Source organism: Bufo gargarizans, chromosome 2 (genome assembly GCF_014858855.1).
Source record: "Bufo gargarizans isolate SCDJY-AF-19 chromosome 2, ASM1485885v1, whole genome shotgun sequence".
Classification (NCBI taxonomy): Eukaryota; Metazoa; Chordata; class Amphibia; order Anura; family Bufonidae; genus Bufo; species Bufo gargarizans.
Genome location: NC_058081.1, coordinates 457,215,406 through 457,237,563, shown reverse-complemented (window position 1 = coordinate 457,237,563; position 22,158 = coordinate 457,215,406). Strand labels below are relative to the sequence as shown.

Sequence of the window (22,158 nt, the reverse complement as noted above, 5' to 3'; positions counted from 1 at the left end):
TTGGATTTATAGATTTAAAATTAGAATATGAATATCTTTTATTTCTTTAAAAAATATATGAACATCTGATACTAGTATAGAATATATGATAGAAACTGGACTGCAGTTCCTCACTTTTACCTCAGAGCGCCGCTGTTGAACCAATAAAAAGAGAAATACAGAACTGGGGATCCACTGATGTTTTCCTTATTAACATATACTGCAGATCTACACAAGGAGACGGACATTATCTGGATTCTATGTCTAAATTATTAAATTACTGGATTTATTTTAGTATTTTCTACAATATTCTGGATTACCAGTACTGATTTACAAAGCTAAATGCTGGAAGAATTTAGAAGCTGATGACAAAGATGAAACCATATACAGAGAGACACAAAGGACTCAGATGGCAAGTAATTATTTTGATCTTATTTTCTTGGCTGTGTCATTCAATCTCTGGTCAGATTCATTATTCCATTGTAGAAGAAATGAAGAAAGACTCTGTTATATCAAATATTGCAGATGACCTTGGATTAGATATTGAAACGCTTTCATCTAGAAAACTGAGAATTGTATCTAGAGCATCAGAGAGGTATTTCTATGTAAATCTCAGTAATGGAAATCTGTATGTTAAAGACAGAATAGACAGAGAGACATTGTGTGGAGCAGAGATGTCCTGTTTTCTAACCTTTGATTCTATGGTTGAAAATCCATTCAATATTGTCAAGATAAAGGTGGAAATTCAAGATATAAATGATAATTCTCCAGTATTTTTTCCTAATCTATTTAATTTAGAGACAATTGAATTAACATCACCAGGAACCAGATTTTCTTTACAAACTGCAGAAGATCCAGATACTGGTTCTAATTCTGTACATTCATATAAGCTCAGTGAAAACCACCACTTTACACTTAGTGAAGACAAAAATCCAGATGGTAGCATATTTCTAGAGCTTGTCCTTGAGAAGCCATTAGATAGAGAGACTCAGAGTCTTTATGAGCTGATATTAACAGCTATGGATGGAGGAAAACCTATAAGATCTGGAACTGCTTTAATAAGGATCATCGTTACTGATGCTAATGATAATTTCCCAATATTCACACAGTCGGTATATAAAGTCAGTGTAAATGAAAATGCACAAATAAATTCTACAATAATCACTGTGAATTCCACAGACAAAGATGAAGGAATCTATGGTAAGATCACATATTCCTTTAGTAAAACCTTAGCAAATGTCCATTATACAGGAACATTCAACATCCACTCTGTAACTGGAGAAATTAAAATAAATGATAAGTTAGATTTTGAACAAACAAAGAATTTTGAACTTTCTGTCCAAGGTAAAGATGGAGGTGGCCTTATATCTCATTGTAAAGTATTAATCGAAGTAATAGACAAGAATGATAATGTTCCTGAGATATCCTTCTCCTCATTATCCTCTCCTATTCCTGAGGACTCTGCTGTGGGTACAATGATAGCTTTGATTGAAGTCCATGATAAAGACTCAGGAAAGAATGGAGAAGTGGAGTGTAGACTTTTGGAAGATGCACCATTTAACTTAGTATTATCATCTGACAATTATTACAGAATAGTTACCACAAGTTCCATGGACAGAGAAAAAGTTTCTACTTATAACATTACTGTTTTAGCAATAGACAGAGGATATCCTGCACTTTCCAGCAGAAGAACCATCACATTGGAGATATCAGATGTCAATGACAACTCACCATTGTTTATCAGAAGTTTTTATGTGGCCTATGTGCCAGAGAACAATTTACCGGGGTCCTCAATATACAACATAAAAGCTTCAGATCTTGATACAGGAGAAAATGCAAAAATATTCTATTCAATCTCCACTTCTAATACAGAGGATCTTCCAGCAACTTCATATCTCTCCATTAATGTAGAGACTGGAGTCATCTATGCTCAGAGATCTTTTGATTATGAACAGCATAAAGAGTTTCATATACAAATAAATTCTAGAGACAATGGATCTCCATCTCTAAGCAGCAATGTTACACTAGTTATCCACATTGTAGATCAGAATGATAATGCACCAAAAATCTTATATCCATCCCCAGACATTGGAGGTATGAGTGCATTTGAAATGGTCCCTTTTGATTCTGAACCTGGTTACTTAATAACTAAAGTAGTTGCCATGGATACAGATTCTGGACACAATGCTTGGCTCTCTTATCATTTTTTACAGATGTCTGATTCTTCCTATTTTGTAATCTCTCAGCATACTGGAGAAATTAGGACATCCCGTATCTTTCAAGAAAAGGATGCATTGAATCATAAGATAGTGGTGATGGTGAAGGACAATGGTGACCCCTCTCTCTCATCTACAGTTACCGTAAATATTCTGATTGCAAACAACTTTCAACAGGTGATTCCTAGGTTCAATGAAGAAGTAATAGAAGAAAATCCACAATCCAATTTACAGTTGTATTTAATCATTACCCTTGGATTAATTTCCCTGCTATTTATTGTCACTGTGATGTTGGTCATTATCTCAAAGTGCAGGAAATCAGAACCAATCCCAATCTTCAGTAACCTTAGTTCAAGTTTATATCCTCAAGTTGATCCCAGAATCCTTTCTCAGTATGGAAGTGGAACGTTGCCATTTCCTTACTCATACAATGTCTGTGTGGGGTTTGACTCTAGTGAAAATGACTTTGCTTATGTGAAACCAAATCAAGAGGTCCCTGTGGATAATCTCATTGATGCTGATGATTCTGGACATGGTAACGAATGTATAAAAGAAGTTTTACCAATAACAGATTCTCTGCAGGTGAGTTTATCTAAAATATAAGTTATTGGTCAAGGCTCCTAGAAGAAAATGATATGGTTGGAAATTTTAGTCATAATGAAATCCATCTTATGGTGGTACAAAATTCAAATAGCATATTTTTGTGAAGATTATGGAAGAAATTATTTATTATACATATATGATCCTCTTTTTTTTTCAAGAGAACCTGTCACCATGAAATTTACTGTAACTATAATGCAGATATCATGTTATAAGGCAGGAGCTAAATATATATATGGTCATACAGGGGTAGCTGACAATCATTGATAAGATGGTTCACTTGAGTTACTGTGCATAGAAAGAGAAGGTATTTTAATGCAGAAATTAAAAGTTTTTCTAAGTATTTTCCATAAAACTATGTATTAGTCTACTTAGCTCCTCCTGCTCTACAACATGCTATCTGCAGATTGCACTGCATTTTTGATGACAGTCTCTCTTTAATGCAGTATCCTTTCTGATATGAGATTAAAAATAATATATTCTTATGTCTGTATTTTTACTAGTTCGTATTAATCTTATGATAAATTGAATATCAGTGATACAACTACAGTATGTGATATTGTGTATCTAACAATGGATAATGTTGTTTCCATCTAAGGCTACTTTCAAACTGGCGTTTGAAATGGAAAAGGATCCGCTCCGAATGCTTCAGTTGAGTCTCCATTAAGCTCTGGAGGCAGACACCAAAACGCTGCCTGCCTGACAAAGCGGAGCCAAACGGATCCGTCCTGGTGCACAATGTAAGTCAATGGGGACGGGTCCATTTTCTCCGACACAATCTGGCACAATAGAAAACTGATCCGTCCTCTATTGACTTTAAATGGTGTTCAAGACGGTTCCGTTCTGAACGGATGCAGACGGTTGTATTATCTGAACGGATCCGCACTAAACGTGAGTGTGAAAGTAGCCTAATATTTAACTAGTTTATGCATTTTATCTGGGGCATTGCTATAATGGGTACAGAGGTAGCAATTGGATGCCTGAAGGCCCCTTTTGCATATAAGAAGGCAACAATATTACAAATATTATGCTGGTGATTAGGGGTTTCTTTGCAAATTACCATTTAATACTTTTTTTTTTCATTATTTTTTTTTTGGGGGGGGGGGGGTTCTAATGTTTGTCCTTTTCTTGTTACCGAAAAAAAAAACTGTCCAATCAAGTGGCATCATGTTATAGTGCGGAAGGAGGTAAGCAGATTGATATATAGTTTTATGGAAAAATATTTGCCGTAGTATAATTTATTAGTTTAAATTAAACTGCTATTTCTGTGCTTAGAATTCCAGCGGGCAGAGAGTCTCAGCGATTGAGTATGCAGTAAATAAAAAACTTTAAGTTTTACATGAATATTTTCCCAAATAACTATATATCAATCTGATCAGCTCCTCATGCTATATAATATAATGCTAGCACTTCCCATATAAAGTAAGAACCATGCCTGCTGATCAAATGATCATCAAGGAGGCCTATGCTAATAGCACTGCACTGTTTATCGTGCCCAGGTTTCTCCACAAAAACTATAGGGGTCATTTATGAAGCTGAAATACGAAATTTGTGACTTCTCCCCACTCACGCCAAGTCTGAAAAAGGAGGTATGGCGTATACGGGGAAGGGAACGAGCCAGTGGGTCTATCTCATTTACCATTTTCTACACCTGTGTCAGGCATAAAAAAAGGTTTAAATGTAAGACAGCTTAGAAGATGTCTTAGATTTAAAGCTATGGAGGATCCGCAAAAGTTATGAAGAGGCCAGCGTCTAAAACACCATTTTTATTAAATGTGCCCCTATGTTTATATCTACTAACATTGCATCAGTCTCGTGTTTTTCTGCAGCTAAAGGAGAGTGTTATCCTATTTCATAGACTGATTCCTTTGAGACACTATAGGAAATCTTGTATTATTCTTCTGTTTTTCCTTTAAGTCAAAATAGTTTATTTTGTGATATTTAGCGAAGTTTCCAAAAATTTGATGCAGCTGCTTTGACGACTTTAAAAAATACATTTTCTTTGTGATGAATTACTTTGTCACGAAGCACATTTCTTTATAAGTAATGGGCACAATGACAGGGAACGACGATTAGACCACCTCCCATCTTTGTACCCCTCAGATGCCACATTAATCGCTGATCACAACTTTCAGGGGTTAATCAGTAAGAAAAAAATATTAATAATACTCACCTTATCCATTCGAGGGCCAAGAGGACGTCGCACCCATTTTGATTGAAGATCCCATGTGAAATCTTGTGCGGTGCGTGACAACATCATGACGCTGGCTGGCATGGTGACGTCATAAATCATCACACTCGAGGTTTTGCATGGGATCTTCAAACAAGATGGCTGCAATGGCCTCTTCACGCTCAAATAGATGAAGTATGGTTTTTTTTGTTACCTCCATTTCAGTGAAAATTGATCCATTACCACAAAGCACGAGAAATTTCGGCATTGCGGCAAATCGACTTTTCCCAGAAATTCGGATGGAAGTCCACTTTGGATACTTTGATTCACTCAATACTAGCAAAATTCTTATAATTTAAAGTAGGTAGGTAGATAGATATGTGATAGATAGATAGATAGATAGATAGATAGATAGATAGATAGATAAAAAATGCAAAATGCAACACACTCAAAAATAAAAAATAAAAAACTTTTATTCACCCATGTGGACCCGACATTTTAGCTGGGCCTTTCTCAAACATTGAGCCGAAATGTTGTGTCCACATGGGTGAATAAAAGTTTTTTTACCTTTTGGACAATGGTCTAGTTCTATTAGGCTTGTACCTCTCTTTGTGCCTTTTTTTTCATTTGGATCTAATACTGCCACTTTGATTATACATAGATAGATAGATAGATAGATAGATAGATAGATAGATAGATAGATATGAGATAGATATAAGATAAATAGATATAAAGAATTAGACTGTCTATAACTGAAGGTGTGTCTGAAGTTATCCAAAAAACCTTACTTTACTTTCAAAGATCGAAATTGAACTGAAAATATGATAGCTGTCCTAGTATTGTTAATGAATATTTGCTTGGTAGTTTGCAAATGGGAAAAAAATGCTGTATAAACCTAAATAAGGAGAGATAATAATACATTTGATAGGAATGAAAAACTATTTATTAAAGTTATAAAATATCTTTTATATTTAGTACTAAATTGCATCCCTTTTAAGTGAATGCTAGGCCAATTTTCTGTAAAAATATTACATACATAGAATGTACAAAAATGTTAAGTACATATCATATTTGCTTGTTGTGCCATTAGAATCTATATGTCTTTAAGGTTTACAAATATATAAAGACTTAATCCTAACTTAAAATGCTACAAAATTGCAGTTCCTCACTTTCGCCTCAGAGCGCCGCTGTTTAACCAATAAAAAGAGGAATACAGAACTAGGGATCCATTGGTGTTTTCCTTACTAACGCACTCATACTGCGGATCTACATAAGGAGACAGACATCATCTGGATTCTTTCTACATTATTCCATAAACTATTGGATTCATATTAACAATTATTTTATATATATATATATATATATATATATATATATGGATTATCAATATTGATTTAACAAAGATTGTTCATTGGAAAATAATTTAGACACTGATGCAAGATATGAAACCTCATACAGAGAAATACAAAGGACTCAGATGGCAAGTAACAATTTCTATATTTTTTTCTTGGCTGTGTCATTCAGTCTCTGGTCAAATTCATTATTCCATTGTAGAAGAGATGAGGAAAGACTCTGTTATAGCAAATATTGCAGATGACCTTGGATTAGATATTAAGCAGCTCTCATCTAGAAAACTAAGGATCGTATCCAGAGCTTCAGAGAGATATTTCTATGTAAATATTGATAATGGAAATCTGTATGTTAAAGACAGAATAGACAGAGAAACACTGTGTGTAAGAGCAGCCTCCTGCTTTCTAACCTTTGATGCTGTGGTTGAAAATCCATTCAGTATTGTTAAAATAAGGGTAGAAATTCAGGATATAAATGATAATGCTCCAATATTTTTTTCTGATATATTTAGTATAGAAACAATTGAATTAACATCACCAGGAACCAGATTTGCATTGCAGTCTGCAGAAGATCCAGATACTGGTTCTAATTCTGTACAGTCATATAAGCTCAGTGATAACCAGTATTTTACACTGAGTGAAGACAGAAATCCAGATGGCAGCATATTTTTAGAGCTTGTCCAAGAGAAGCCATTGGATAGAGAGACACAACGTTTTCACGAGCTGATATTAACAGCTATGGATGGAGGGAAACCTATAAGATCTGGAACTGCTACAATACGGATCATAGTTACTGATGTTAATGATAATTTCCCAATATTCACACAGTCAGTATATAAAATCAGTGTAAATGAGAATGCACCAATAAATACTACAATAATTGCTGTGAATTCCACGGACAAGGATGACGGAATAAATGGGAAGATCACATATTCCTTCAGTAAAACATCAGGTAACAGCCATCATACAGGAAAATTCAGCATCCACCCTGTAACAGGGGATATTAAATTACACAATAAGTTAGACTTTGAGCTAACAGATAATTATGAACTTTCTGTGACAGCCAAAGATGGAGGAGGCCTTGTGGCCCATTGCAAAGTATTAATAGAAGTAATAGATGATAATGACAATGTTCCTGAGATATTTTTCTCCTCATTATCCACTCCTATTCCTGAGGACACTGCTGTTGGTACAATGATAGCTCTGGTTGAAGTTCATGATAAAGATACAGGGAAGAATGGAGAAGTGGAGTGTAGACTTTCAGAAGATATACCATTTAATTTAGTATTATCATCTGATAATTACTACAGAATTGTTATCACAAGATCCATGGACAGGGAAAAAGTTTCTACTTATAACATCACTCTTTTAGCCACCGACAGAGGATCTCCTCCGCTTTCCCGCAGAAGAACCATCACATTGGAGATATCAGATGTCAATGACAACCCACCGTTATTTTCCAAATCCACTTATATTGCATATGTCCCAGAGAACAATTTACTAGGCTCTTCAATATACAATATACAAGCTTCAGATCCTGATATAGGGGAAAATGCAAAAATATTTTATTCAATCTCTACTTTTAATACAGAAGATCTTCAAGCAACCTCTTATCTCTCCATTAATATGGAGACTGGAGTTATCTACACACAGAGATCGTTCGATTATGAGCAGCATAAAGAGTTTAAAATGCAAATAATTGCTAGAGACAATGGATCTCCATCTCTAAGCAGCAATATAACCATAGTTATTAATATTGTAGATCAAAACGATAATGCACCAAAAATTTTATACCCATCCCCAGACAGTGCAGGTATCAGCGAGTTTGAAATGGTCCCCTTTGATTCTGAACCTGGTTCCTTAATAACTAAGGTGGTTGCCATAGATCCAGATTCTGGACACAATGCTTGGCTCTCTTATAATTTTTTACAGTCGTCGGATTCTTCTTATTTTTTTATCACCCAGCATACTGGAGAAATTAGGACATCCCGTATCTTTCAAGAAAAAGATGTATTGAATCATAAGATAGTGGTGATAGTGAAGGACAATGGGGACCCTGCTCTCTTATCTACAGTCACCTTAAATTTTTTGATTGCAAACAATTTCCAACAGCAAGTTCCCAGGTTCAATGAAGAAGTAATAGAAGAAAATCCACAATCTAATTTACAGTTGTACTTAATCATTACCCTTGGATTAATTTCCCTGCTATTTATTATCACTGTGATGTTGGTAATTATCTCAAAGTGTAGGAAATCGGAACCAGTCCCAATTTTCAGTAACCTCAGTTCAGGGCTATATCCTGAAGTTGATCCCAGAATCCTTTCTCAGTATGGAAGTGGAACATTGCCATTTCCTTACTCATACAATGTCTGTGTGGGGTTTGACACCAGTAAAAATGACTTTACTTACATGAAACCAAATCCCGACGTCCCTGTGGATAATCTTATTGATGCTGATGATTCTGGACTTGGGAACAAAGGTGATAAAGAAGCTTTACAAACAACTGATGTTCTGAAGGTGAGATCATTTAAATTGCATTTCAGCATAGAGCAGAAATTCATAGTTTTTATTTTTTAAGCATTGTCAATAACCATTGATACAGCAACAAATTATGTTATTATTTTCCTACATTTGCTTTAACAAACATTATTGTAAACAGATATCCAGGGCTAATGTCTGGGATTCGAGATAATGCCAGTCACAGACATTTAGCATCTCAGGATGCCATGGTCAATTGGCATACCAGTGACCCCACCATCTGAGGTGACTTTCCCTGGCTTTCCCTGGGAAGAACTTCATTCCCTGGCCATAATCAGCTTCCCTGGCTTAAGATTGGGGAAGCTGTTTGTTCTCTCTAATAGCCTACATTTATAAAATGTTCTAGGCTCATGAAGTGGTAGCTCTTATCTAACCCTTTAGGTGGCAAGAATATAAGGAATTTCCCATGCACTACTATATTAAATCACAGTAGTGTATATGAAAAGCAAGCTAAAGATTGCACATTAAAGTCCATAAGAGGTTCTAATATAGGTGTAAAACAAGTTTTAAAAATATAAAAATTCTAATCACCCCTTTTCCCTATAATAAAAATAAATAGACAAAAAGTAAACATCATCAGCATAACCATGGCCTAAAAATGCTATTAAAATTATACATTTATTTATTTTATATGGTGAACGCTAGTGTTGAGAGAATTAAAGTTAAGAAAGTAGAATTTGATCTGAATTTCAGTAAAAATTAGATTCGTCACAAATCAGAATTTCCTGGTGCATAGTGGTTATGAATCAATTTTTACTTAAATTATGATAAAAGCAAACAAACATACCTCGTCCATTTCAGCGCAAAGAGGCTGTCACGGCCATATTGATTGAAGAAAATACATCAAAATTTGCACACATTGACGTGTGACGTCACCAAGTCAGACGCCCGCCTAGCATCTGATGTCATCACATCAGCGTGCTTGAGAACTGGCACATTTTCTTCAATCAAGATCTGCGATCAAATGAATGAGGTGAGTGTATTTTTTAACCCCTCATTAACTACCCAGATAGGTTGAATTTGACTCTCAGCCATATCTGAGAGGTTAAATGATGGCGATGGTGCAATCAACATTCCCCACCAGTGTGCTTGTCAAACAATGGAACAAAACTTTTGTTCATCTCTAGTGAACACTAGAGATGAGCAAATCGAAGCTGATGAAATAGAATTCATTTAGAATTTTAGGAAATATTCGATTCGCAACGAATGTGAATTTCCTCGCACTTGGTCGTAACAAATCGCATTTTTCCTAAAATGGCAGCTACACATGTGAGCACTAAGGACATGGGGCAAGGAACTCTGGGAATGCGGGATCACCCTGATTGACATGCCTGCATGAAGCCAATCAGCTGTGGCCTATTTCATTCAAAAAATAAATATATATTCTCAGGTCACTTCTGCAGTTGATTCTGGTGAAAGCGTAAAGGGGCATATTTCATTTAAAAAATAAAAATATATTCTCAGTGCATTACTGCAGTTAATTCTGGTGAAGGCATATAGTGGCCTATTTCAGTCCAACAAGAAAAATATATGCTAAGTTCACTTCTACAGTTATTTCTGTTGAAAGCCTATACATTACAGGAAAAAAAAATAATATATATATACAGTTGCAAGAAAAAGTATGTGGACCCTTTGGAATTATATGAATTTCTGCACAAATTGGGCATAAAATGTGATCTGATCTTCATCTAAGTCACAACAATAGACAATCACAGTCTGCCTAAACTAATAACACACAAAGAATTACATGTTATCATGTTTTCATTGAACACACCATGTAAACATTCACAGTGCAGGTGGAAAAAGTATGTGAACCCTTGTATTTAATAACTGGTTGAACCTCCTTTGGCAGCAATAACTTCAACCAAAAGTTTCCTGTAGTTGCAGATCAGACGTGCACAACGGTCAGGAGTAATTCTTGACCATTCCTCTTTACAGAACTGTTTCAGTTCAGAAATATTCTTGGGATGTCTGGTGTGAATCGCTTTCTTGAGGTCATGCCACAGCATCTCAATCAGGTTGAGGTCAGGACTCTGACTGGGCCACTCCAGAAGGCGTCTTTTCTTCTGTTTAAGCCATTCTGTTGTTGATTTACTTCTATGCTTTGGGTCATTGTCCTGTTGCAACACACATTTTCTGTTAAGCTTCAGCTAGTGGACAGATGGCCTTAAGTTCTCCTGCAAAATGTCTTGATAAACTTGGGAATTCATTTTTCCTTCGATGATAGCAATCCGTCCAGGCCCTGACGCAGCAAAGCAGCCCCCAACTATGATACCCCCACCACCATACTTCACAGTTGGGATGAGGTTTTGATGTTAGTGTGCTTTGCCTCTTTTTCTCTACACATAGTGTTGTGTGTTTCTTCCAAACAACTCAACTTTGGTTTCATCTGTGTACAGAATATTTTGCCAGTATTGCTGTGGAACATCCAGGTGCTATTGTGCAAACTGTAAATGTGCAGCAATATTTTTTTTGGACAGCAGTGGCTTCCGCTGTTTTATCCTCCCATGAAATCCATTCTTGTTTAGTGTTTTACATATTGTAGATTCGCTAACAGGGATGTTAGAATATGCCAGAGACTTTTGTAAGTCTTTAGCTGACACTCTGGGATTCTTCTTTACCTCATTAAGCATTCTGTGCTTTGCTCTTGCAATCATCTTTACAGGACGGCTACTCCTAGGGAGAGTAGCAGCAATGCTGAACTTTCTCCATTTATAGACAATTTGTCTTACCGTGGACTGATGAACAGCAAGGCTTTTGGAGATACTTTTATAACCCTTTCCAGCTTTATGCAAGTCAACAATTTTTAATCGTAGGTCTTCTGAGAGTTCTTTTGTGTGAGGCATCATTCACATCAGGCATTGCTCCTTGTGAAAAGCAAACCTAGAACTGGTGTGTGTTTTTTAGAGGGCAGGGCAGCTGTAACCAACACCTCCAATCTCATCTCATTGTTTGGACTCCAGTTGGCTGACACCTCACTCCAATTAGCTCTTGGAGATGTCATTAGTCTAGCGGTTCACATACTTTTTCCACCTGTGCTGTGAATGTTTACATGGTGTGTTCAATAAAAACATGGTAACATTTAATTCTTATGTGTTATTAGTTTAAGCAGACTTAGATGAAGATCAGATCACATTTTATGACCAATTTGTGCAAAAATCCATATCATTCCAAAGGGTTCACATACTTTTTCTTGCAACTGTATATACGCATTTTACTGGTGCACTTATTTGTGGCAAAAGCGTTCAGTGGCCTATTTCAGTACAGAAATAAAAATATATACGCACATCACTGGTGCATTTATTTCTGGCCCATTTCAGTACATAAAGAAAAATATATTCTCAGTTCACGTCGGCGGTTATATGTGTTGAAAGCATGGCTGGGAGTCAGTAGGGTGGCAGCAGTGGGAGGTCGGGAGCCAAACATGCCTGGGGTAGAGCACCTGCTTCACAGCAGCCTGAAAGAAAGATATTTAATCTCCAGTCCGCTGAAAAATTCTGCTGCAGGTCCGAGGAGTGTTGTGGGGTCAATCACACTTTCATGAAATATACATATAGGGTTTGGACCGCGCGTATCATAAATAGATGGTATACAAACAGTTTTTTTCTCCTTTTAGAAAAGTACCGAGGTCTGCAGATGTCCTATTTGTGGATATCCTGCAACTTGTAAAAAATTATAATAGTGTAAATCCGTACGGTTGTACTGCCCTGCAGTGCACAGATTGTACTTACACGGCACTCCACCAACAACAGGCGTATCAAAGGTATCCTCCGCAGCTTGTTTAGTTCTTCACAGCGAAGGTCCACATTCACACACCAGCACACAGAGCTCAACCACAGACTTAATTCCAGCACACCCCAGATGAGTCTGCTAGTATTCCCAACTTCTTTTGATTAAAATATCTGTGGATACAAGTGGCTCCTACCATAGTGAAGCTCCGATAACTATTTTAAAAGGTTTATTCAGTACATACTTACAAACATGCACTTTAAAATTTGCATTAAAAAAATCCCAGCAAAGAAAAAGACGCTAGGATTTTTTTAATGCAAATTTTTAACTTCCTCTACTCTTCATTCTCATCCTCAACACACACACTGACTTGACCCCCCCCCCCCACACCAATATATATAAGTGGTGCCAGCACCACCTAGGGGCGAATAAAGGTAAATGACACTGCCAGCCTGTTAAAGGGATTTATAGCATGATACCACAATACATTTGATATCACATTTAGCAATAGTTTAAAGTGCCCACTGCCCACATATAGCACATAGTGGGACACTGCATCAAGATGAATCAGGCGTGGATTAGCCAGGATTTCCACACACCAATGCCTTATGCATCAGACTAGATCATCCATGGTGCTACACCAACAATTTGACAAAAGAGACTGGTTTCTTTTGGCTACCTGCCTCAGCTACTATTCTGATGCTGCAACCCGCCTGATGCCACACATCTGATGCCAAAAGCTCCTTTTTGCACCCACCTTCCTCAATGGGTACTGGTATTGCCACCCACTGACCCACTCTGTTACCGGGTCACTTTGTGGTCTCCTGATGCAGCTGCTGCGGCCATCTCCAAACTATGTCACCTTGCCACTCTGTGGCCTCCTCATGCTGCTGCCATATCCACACTATGTCACCTTGCCACTCTGTGGTCTCCTGATACTGCTGCTACTGCTATTGCCATTTCACATTATGTCACCTTGCCACTCTGTGGTCTCCTCATGCTACTGCCATATCCAAACTATGTCACCTTGCCACTCTGTGGTATCCTGCTACTGCTGCCATATCCACACTATGTCACCTTGCCCCTCTGTGGCCTCCTCATGCTGCCGCCACCTCCACACTATGTTACCTTGTCACTCAGTGGTCTCCTTATGCTGCTGCCGCCACCTCGAAACTATGTCACCTTGCCAATCTGTGGTATCCTGCTGCTGCTATCTCCACATTATGTCACCTTGCCACTCTGTAGTTTCCTAATGCTGCTGCTATCTCCACACTATGTCACTTTGCCACTCTTTGGTATCCTGCTGCTGCCATCTCCACACTATGTCATCTTGCCACTCTGTGGTATCCTGCTGCTGCCATCTCCACACTATGGATGTAGCAGGGTTAACACACATGCTTTATGAGACATGTTATATAAACTAAATGCAACTAAATGCGTTAAGCAATTGCTTTTCAATGGCTTTTGTTTCAAGATAATGCGATGAGTTAAGAAATTTTGAGTTAGGAGTGTGTGTGTTACCCCTGCTACATCTGTATGTCACCTTGCACTCTGTGGTATCCTGCTGCTGCCATCGCCACATTATGTTACCTTGACATTCTATGGTCTCCTTGTACTGCTGCTATCTCCACACTATGTCACCTTGCCACTCTGTGGTATCTTGCTGCTGCCATTTCTTTATTATGTCACCTTGCCACTCTGTGGTCTCCTCATGTTGCTGCAATCTCCACACTATGTCACCTTGCCACTCTGTGGTCTCCGGATGCTGCCACCACCTCCAAACTATGTCACCTTGCCACATGGTGGCCTCATTATACTGCTGCCATCTACAGACTATGTCATTGTGCCACTCTTTCAAAGTGTTTTTTTTTCCCGGTAAAAATGATGGGTGCCTGAAAAACTCCTTTTGCTGTATGGACAGAATGACGTTGTGTGAGGTTGTGTGATGTCTGAAAGTGTGAGGAAAATATATATTATAAAAGAACAAATATACAAAAAGTACATGAAAACAATGACAACCTCCTTATGCTGCCGCCACCTCCAGGCTCTGTCATTGTGCCACTCGGTGACCTCCTCATACTGCTGCCACCTCCAGACTCTGTAATTGTGCAACTCAGTGGCCTCATTATATTGCTCCCATCTACAGACTCTGTCATTGTGCCACTTGGTGACCTTTTCATTATGCTGCTGCCGCCATCGCCTCCAGACTCTGTCATTGTACCACTCTTTAAAAGTGTTTTTTTTTGTCAGCAATGTTGATGGGTGACTGCAAAACTCCATTTGATGTATGAACTAAATGAAGTTGTGGTGAAATTTTTTATTTACATTTTATTTTTCTTTGGTAAAAATGATGGGTGACTGAAAAACTCCTTTTGCTGTATGGACATAATGATGTTGTATGAGGTTGTGTGACGTGTGAAAGTGTGAGGAAAATATATATTATGAGACAACAAATATACAAAAAGTACATAAAAACAATGACAACCTCCTGATGCTGCCACCACTCGGTGGCCTCATCATACTGCTGCCGTCTACAGACTCTGTCATTATGCCACTCAGTGGCCTTCTCGTGATGCTGTTGCTGCATTCGCCACCTCCAGACTCAGTCTTTTTGCCACTCAGTGGCTTTCTCCTCATGCCGTCACCTCCAGACTTGATCATTATGTCACTCAGTGGCCTCCTCATACTGCTGCCACAACCCATAACACTATGTGTATACCCAGATCACCAAAGAAAAAGCGACCATATGTAAGCAAAAAATATATGCTTTATTAGAACAACACAATAAAACACAAATAATGGAGTGTTACATCATTGGGTGGAGTAAAACAAGTATGAAATACGGAAACAGGGGGAAGGGGACCGATAAACGTGAATACATATAGGGGAAGCAACAAATGTAATTAAACAAATAAATACACAAGTGTAAATGGTGCTCCAAGTTAGTAACAGAAAGTGAAAGAAATAGATACAGCAAGTTTCCACACACAGGCAAAGAGCCTAGTAAAGTACATAGCAATAGTGCCTCAAGTAGACCAGGAACCACATATAATAACTCATTCAATTGTAAACAAACGTATTAACGGTCACATCACCCATCCAGTGTCCCTCACTTACCAGCCAAAACTCTAGACTTTGTCATTGCGCTACTCGGTGGCCTCCTCATACTGCTGAAAAATCCAGACCCTGTCATTGGGCCACTCTGTAGTCTCCTCATGCTGCTTCCACTTCACCACTATGTCATAGGTCCACCCTGTGGACTTCTCATGCTGTTCCCACCCTTCCCACTTCATGACTGGGCCACTATTCTGCCTTTTGGCTTGGCTGACATCATCATTTATTTGACCTTACTTCTGATCTTTCAGAAGGAAGGAAAAATGGGACACACAATGGATCCTGTCTTTGTACCAACTGTAAGGCCTGTATGGTCCCATCAGAACTGACTTATGATTTGGTAGCCAAAATCAGGAGTGGGTACAAAACACAGAAGACATGCAAATATTCCATTCACGTGTCATCTCTGTTTAAAACCCACTCCGTTTTTATTTTTTTGCATTAGCAATACTGATGGACTATTGAGCAAATGCTGACCGAGTGAAGGTGTATGCTCCACAAACAGGATATGTTTTTGTGGGTTATTGTTCTTACGGATCAGAGGAAGGGCAAATTAATCAGTGACTCTGTCTGGGGGGGGTCATCTTGTATACGCGTTTAATAGAATAACTAAAGTGTGCAGTGATTCTAAGAGCGCCGCCTGTCATCCGCATGTCATACGGACTCACAGTATTATTTCACTACCAAAGCAGACTCCATATGCGTGTTCCTACAAGGCATAGTGTTCTACACCACTATAAAGGCTCTCAGCAGCCAGGAAATAGCTGTTTTTTTATGCAATCCACAGCGAATAAATTCGGATCGAAACTAATTTTTCCATAAAATTTGGTGAACCGGCCAAATCGAATGTTTGAAAGATTCGCTCATCTCTAGTGAATGCCATAAAGGAAAAAAAAAAAAAAAGGAAAAATGGCCATACAGAATTAAATAAAAAGTGAACACAAAATCAAACACACTCCAAAATGCTACCAATATAAAGTAAAGACTGCCCAATAAATGGCTCCATAAACATAACTATAAAAAAGTTAAAATAGGGATGCAAAAAAAAGTTGGTATGCCGATGCAGAAAATATATTTTTTTCCAAAGTTTTTAATTCTTCAGCATTAAAATGCAAGTAAAACCATACAAGTGATGTATTGCTGTAATCATACTGACCCAGAGAATGAAGGTACAGTAACAGGTCAGTTTATACCAGAGGAGCACAATAAAAGCCCCATAAAAAATTGTGAAATTGTGTATTTTTTCCAATTCTACGCTATTTGAATTTTTTTACAGCTTCCCACTTGATATTCTTCAAGAGGTCAACCCCCTTGTTAGGAAACTATTTTTAAATGAAAGTCACAAATGGGTTGGTGTGATTTGTGTGCCAGTACTTGTGTGCTTTGTAGTGCAGTTTTGGCTCTGGTGGGACACATTATGTTTATGTCAGATAAAGCATTGGGAGCATTATATTATTCATGATTTAGTATTCATGATAAACATGTTTATCCTACAGCTTGCTCTAAAATAATTTGTGTGGATTTTACATATATCTTTCCTGTTTTTCATATTGTGGTACACTATTTTGCATGGTGTTCAAGCTTTTAAATGTATATAAATGGTGCTGGACAAATGTATTGTCCACAAATTGTGAATGTTTATATAAATGTCATTAATGTCCAATTATCCATACAGGTGAGAGTGTGGTGGGAATGTATTTATATGGATAGACATAACTGACAAAATTATAGTGGACAGGAGTACAACTGCAGCTTAATGTTAACTTATATGTATCTAAAAAATAGTAAAATGATATACAACTTTTTTCATAAAAATAAGACCTAAAATACACTCATTGACAAAGTAAATTAATAACGCACCTAGATAGAAATGTTAGATTGTTGCAAACATTGGTAGACAGTTATGTCTCAGAAAAACATGTAAATGATTACAATTGTGGTCTGATTATATAAAAAGGCATAAAAGTGCTTTCCCCATGACTTATAAAAAGTCTCTCAGAGTTGACTACTAGACATGCCTCTTTAACATACTTAGACATTTTGCGTAGTTGACAGACCTTGGGATGGGGTGTATCGTTAGACTAAGAAGATGATTGTGTCAACAAATTATTTTCCACTAAGGATGTTAAGCTCTAGCCTTCGGAGGCGTTGGGAGTAGTGGTTATGTGAGTGCATACGCACACATTGTATAGGCTCTGGTCGGGTCATCAGTGATGACATCACTACGCCTGTCCAGCGTGATGTCCTGGTGACATCATCACGTCAGTGCATGCAATAATTAGCCCATTTTCTTCAATCAAGATGGCCGTAATGGCCTCCCCACAATCAAATAGATAAGGTGAGTGTATGTATATATATATATATATATATATATTTGTTTTAACCTTTGATTAACCCCCTGAATGTGACTCTAAGATGCTGCATTGAAATGTGGCATCTGAGGGGTTAAGAAACAGGGGTGACGTGATCGCCATTCCATGTCATTGCGCCCACTCCATACAGTGGAATGCAATTCATTACGAAGTAATTCTTAACAAATCAAACTTTTTGACAAAGTTTGGCAAAGCAGCCGAATTGAAAAACTTTGCTCATCTTTGACAATCTAACAAATGGCATGAGCTTTTAAAGTTCTCCATTAAAAACATAATTTTTTGGGAATAAATACAAAAATGACAATCAAAAATAAATGGAATCCAATAATTGTGCCAGCCAAAAAAAGCAGGGCAGCTATATACAAATATAGACAATCACACCATGCACTGTAAAATAAATAATATAAATCCTCTCCTGACGAGCCTCGCATGAAACGTGCATTGACTACCGCATTATAGGGTGACCAAACATTTATTTGTATTGATGATCACTATTACACCTCAATAGGTAAATGTTATTGTTAGGGTAGGTGCAAGGGGGTTTTGATTAGCACACTGATAGTTTCTTGCATTTGTTCAGCACATGTATACTTGTTGTGTTATCTGGCATGTATTAATTGGCCTTATATGAAAACAGACCTTGTATTAGTTGTATTACAGAGCATGGTGCAATTCTCTGAATTTGCATACACCCGGCCTGCTAGTGTTTTGGTTGGCATAATTATTGAATCCTATTTTGTCGATTTAATTCTTAGATCCCATTGTCATGTTTAAATTTATCCAATAAAATTATGTTTTTGATGGGAACTTTAAAAGCTCATAGCCTCTTTTTTTGTTAGACCATCGATAGATTAGTGTCTATACAATATTTAAGTTTTTCTTTTTTACAAAAATTGCAACAAATTTCTAAAATTCTGTTTTCTCTTGCTTATTATGAGGTATTGAGTGCAGATTGTTGGCCGCAAAATAAAAAAAAATTGAAAAAAGTTAAGTCGGCTGAAAACTTTCTAAATGCATAGTATTTTTAGACTATATTTTTAAATATACTAAATACATAGAGTGTAGTGGGTAGACAGATGCTGATAGGTTATATCGTCTCCATTAGGCTTGAGAAAATCAGGTTGGATTGCTTTATCCGAAACTGATTAGTTTGAATACTTTACTTACAATATCTCCTCCACAGTGTGCTAAACTGTATGGGCCCCACTGAGGCCTGGCAAATCTTGCTACAAATAATATGAGACTTGCTTTGTCCCGCGTCTATGACATAACACTTCATTTATGCACATAAATTATTGTTCCAAAATCTGAAGCTGAACTCAGTTTTGTTAATGAGATTTTGGAACAATTAACAAAGTGTAATGTCATAGACGCGAGACAAAGCAAGTCTCATATTATTTTTAGCAAGATTTAGTAGTTAGCATGAAGGGTATGGCAATATCTATTCTCATGACTACTGCCAGATTTGCACTCGCATATATTAGCTCCTACCATAGTTCAATTTCTTGGGGGACAGGGTGTTAGACTTGATACAATTTTCAAAGAAACTGAAGGAACAGCTAATTTATTTCTTGTGATCACATATGGCAATGGGCATGTTCTTTTCCCCTCCCCAAATACTGTGAGGCAGTGACAGGCCTCATGGCTGATAAGGGAGGTGTATGTCAGGATTTTCCATATCTTCCACATCAGTTGCCAAGCCTGAGGCAATACCAGGTGCTGCAATCACCTGAGAATATAATAAACCTCAGAGTGAGAGAGGGTGGAGAGTGGGATCCTGGAAAGTGTGATCCTGGAGTGTGTGGAACCAGAGTCTGGCAGAGGCTCTATGTTCGGATATCAGAGCCTTGTGTCTGGATGAAGGCTTGTTACCTGTTTGATGTAAAAACAGATTGCTGCTGCTATGGTCAAGGACTCTTTGAGGCAGAAATGCTGCATGGTGTGAATTACCATCAACACCGCAAGGTGATTTTTTTGCTTGTTTATGACTGCTTGTTTTGTCACTTGCCTAAAGTGTGAATAAAACACTGAACTGTTTGATCCAAAGAACTTCTTGTTGTCTCTATACGGCATCCACTAATCCTGTCTACCAGAGCAAAACCCCACAATATATAGATATCATTGGGTATACTGTACATGTTTAGCTCAATAAAATTTATTTGCGACATCAACTCATAAAAAAGAGACACAATTATAGGTAAATAAATGTTATATGGGCAGGCAGTCCTTTAGTAAAAAAAAAAAGTTTATAAAGGAGAAGACTTTAAAAATATAGTTATTATTTTAATTTACCTTATAAATGATGTTGGCCTGTTTTAGTATTAAGTTTTTATATTTAAATGTATGTTACATAGCTAAGCATAAAATATTACAAAAAAACTAAACAAAAACACACATACAGTATATTACAATAACATATTTTATTAAATTACATCATTAAATGACAACATGTTAATAAATAAATGTATGAATAAATATATAGCAGCAATGAGGTTAGCACTGCGAAAAAGCAGCTCCCCAGCAGGTACAGTGCACAAGGTTAAGAATCCCCCCTAGGAGTAACCTATATGGCTATTAACATAATGCATAAACAAGACATAAGGGACTCCTCAAAAAACAAAGTAGGAAGTGCACTCCAACGTAGTAATACAGGTAGGACCGCAAGGGTTACAAGAACCCAATAGGTGAAAGAGGTTACAGCATGGAAAACCACATGCCTATATTCTAACTCAAATACCGCCAAATAGCAGCAAATACCTGATTAATGTTAAGTGAGGAGCTCAAGCCTGGACCTGCCGCAAGCGCAACCCGACGCACGTTTCGTTCCGCTTTCTCAAGGGGCGTGTCTAACCTGCCTCCCAGATCCTCTTAAATACCCCATGTAATTGGTGATTGTGAGCACTCACGTCACACGATACTATATGTGAATCTGAAACCTCGTAACATCCGCCCGTCCCATCTCACAAAAATAGACGGCAAAATCTTGTGTGATCCTCGAGCGCTCACATGATTATACTGGTCACATGATCGGAGTCTACCACTACTCCTCTATCAGTGCCTAGCACTCAGCACTGTAGCTATGGAAACCAGTAATGTCACAATAACAGCGCAAAAAAAGAGACCCCTACGCGCTGAGCTAAACAGATGCTGAGTCCTTCGCTGCCATCACAGATGTGGTAATAATACTATGTATATAAAAGTGTGTAGGGCTACACCCTCCAATGTCCACACATAATAATGGGGGAGCCTGTCGCCGAATATCAAAAAGTCATGAACATCCTATCATAAACTAAAAAAGGGGGTACTACATTAAACCCAATAAAGTGCTTGTGCATATATCATATAGTCCATGATTTGAGCGAGTAATGTGTTAGCAAACACTATGTGGCAGGAAAATTATACAAACATTATCATGTATATACAATCATCAATGCCAATAATAAAACAGAGTGAATAATAAATAATACAAATATTGCATAAAAAACTATAATAATGTAATAATTCATATAATGTGATAAGTGCAAAAATTATGCAAAAGTGCAAGTGCCCAGTGAAAAGTGACCATGCAGTGCGGAGTGACACAAAATAATAATGATAATTATTTCTACTAATATTATTTGACCAAAATTCATATAACATAAAAAAAATATATATGTATATAAGTAAATAGTCAACACCACATAATTGAATGCCAAAAAAAACCAAACCACTTAACACCCCAAGGTCTTGGTTCCCCGCCCAATCCATCCATTAAAAAAGGAGTCCATCCGATTTGTCACACTCCATGCCAGCAGCCATGATTAACGAAATACAAACTATACGGGGCATCTAGATCTTAGCCGTGTTTCTGAAATACGTAAGATCATTAGATAGCAGGATAAGATATATATATATATATATATATAAACTGTTAAAATGACCACATGAACCAATAAAAAAAATAGCAGTTAAAACAACAGTCCCAAGAGTTAGGTTTGGACCCAATATAAGAGATGGACAAAAATCATCATGGAGCGAGCAACAACCGAAGAACAGACACTAAAAAGGAACTATGTGTGCAAGCAGATCTCGATTTAGATAAAAGGGGCAAA

At 37.4% G+C, this 22,158-nt stretch overlaps 1 protein-coding gene across 1 annotated transcript in view; it reads left to right on the top strand.

The window, feature by feature from the left end:
* Positions 1–246: 246 nt before the first annotated feature.
* Positions 247–22,158, top strand: part of LOC122928299 (protocadherin gamma-A4-like) — a 299,736-nt gene continuing 277,824 nt past the window's right edge. Inside the window, exon 1 of the mRNA XM_044281009.1 lies at positions 247–2,777. Coding sequence (XP_044136944.1) covers positions 345–2,777 — 2,433 coding nt within the window. The 5' untranslated portion in view covers positions 247–344. The remainder of the gene's footprint in view (positions 2,778–22,158) is intronic.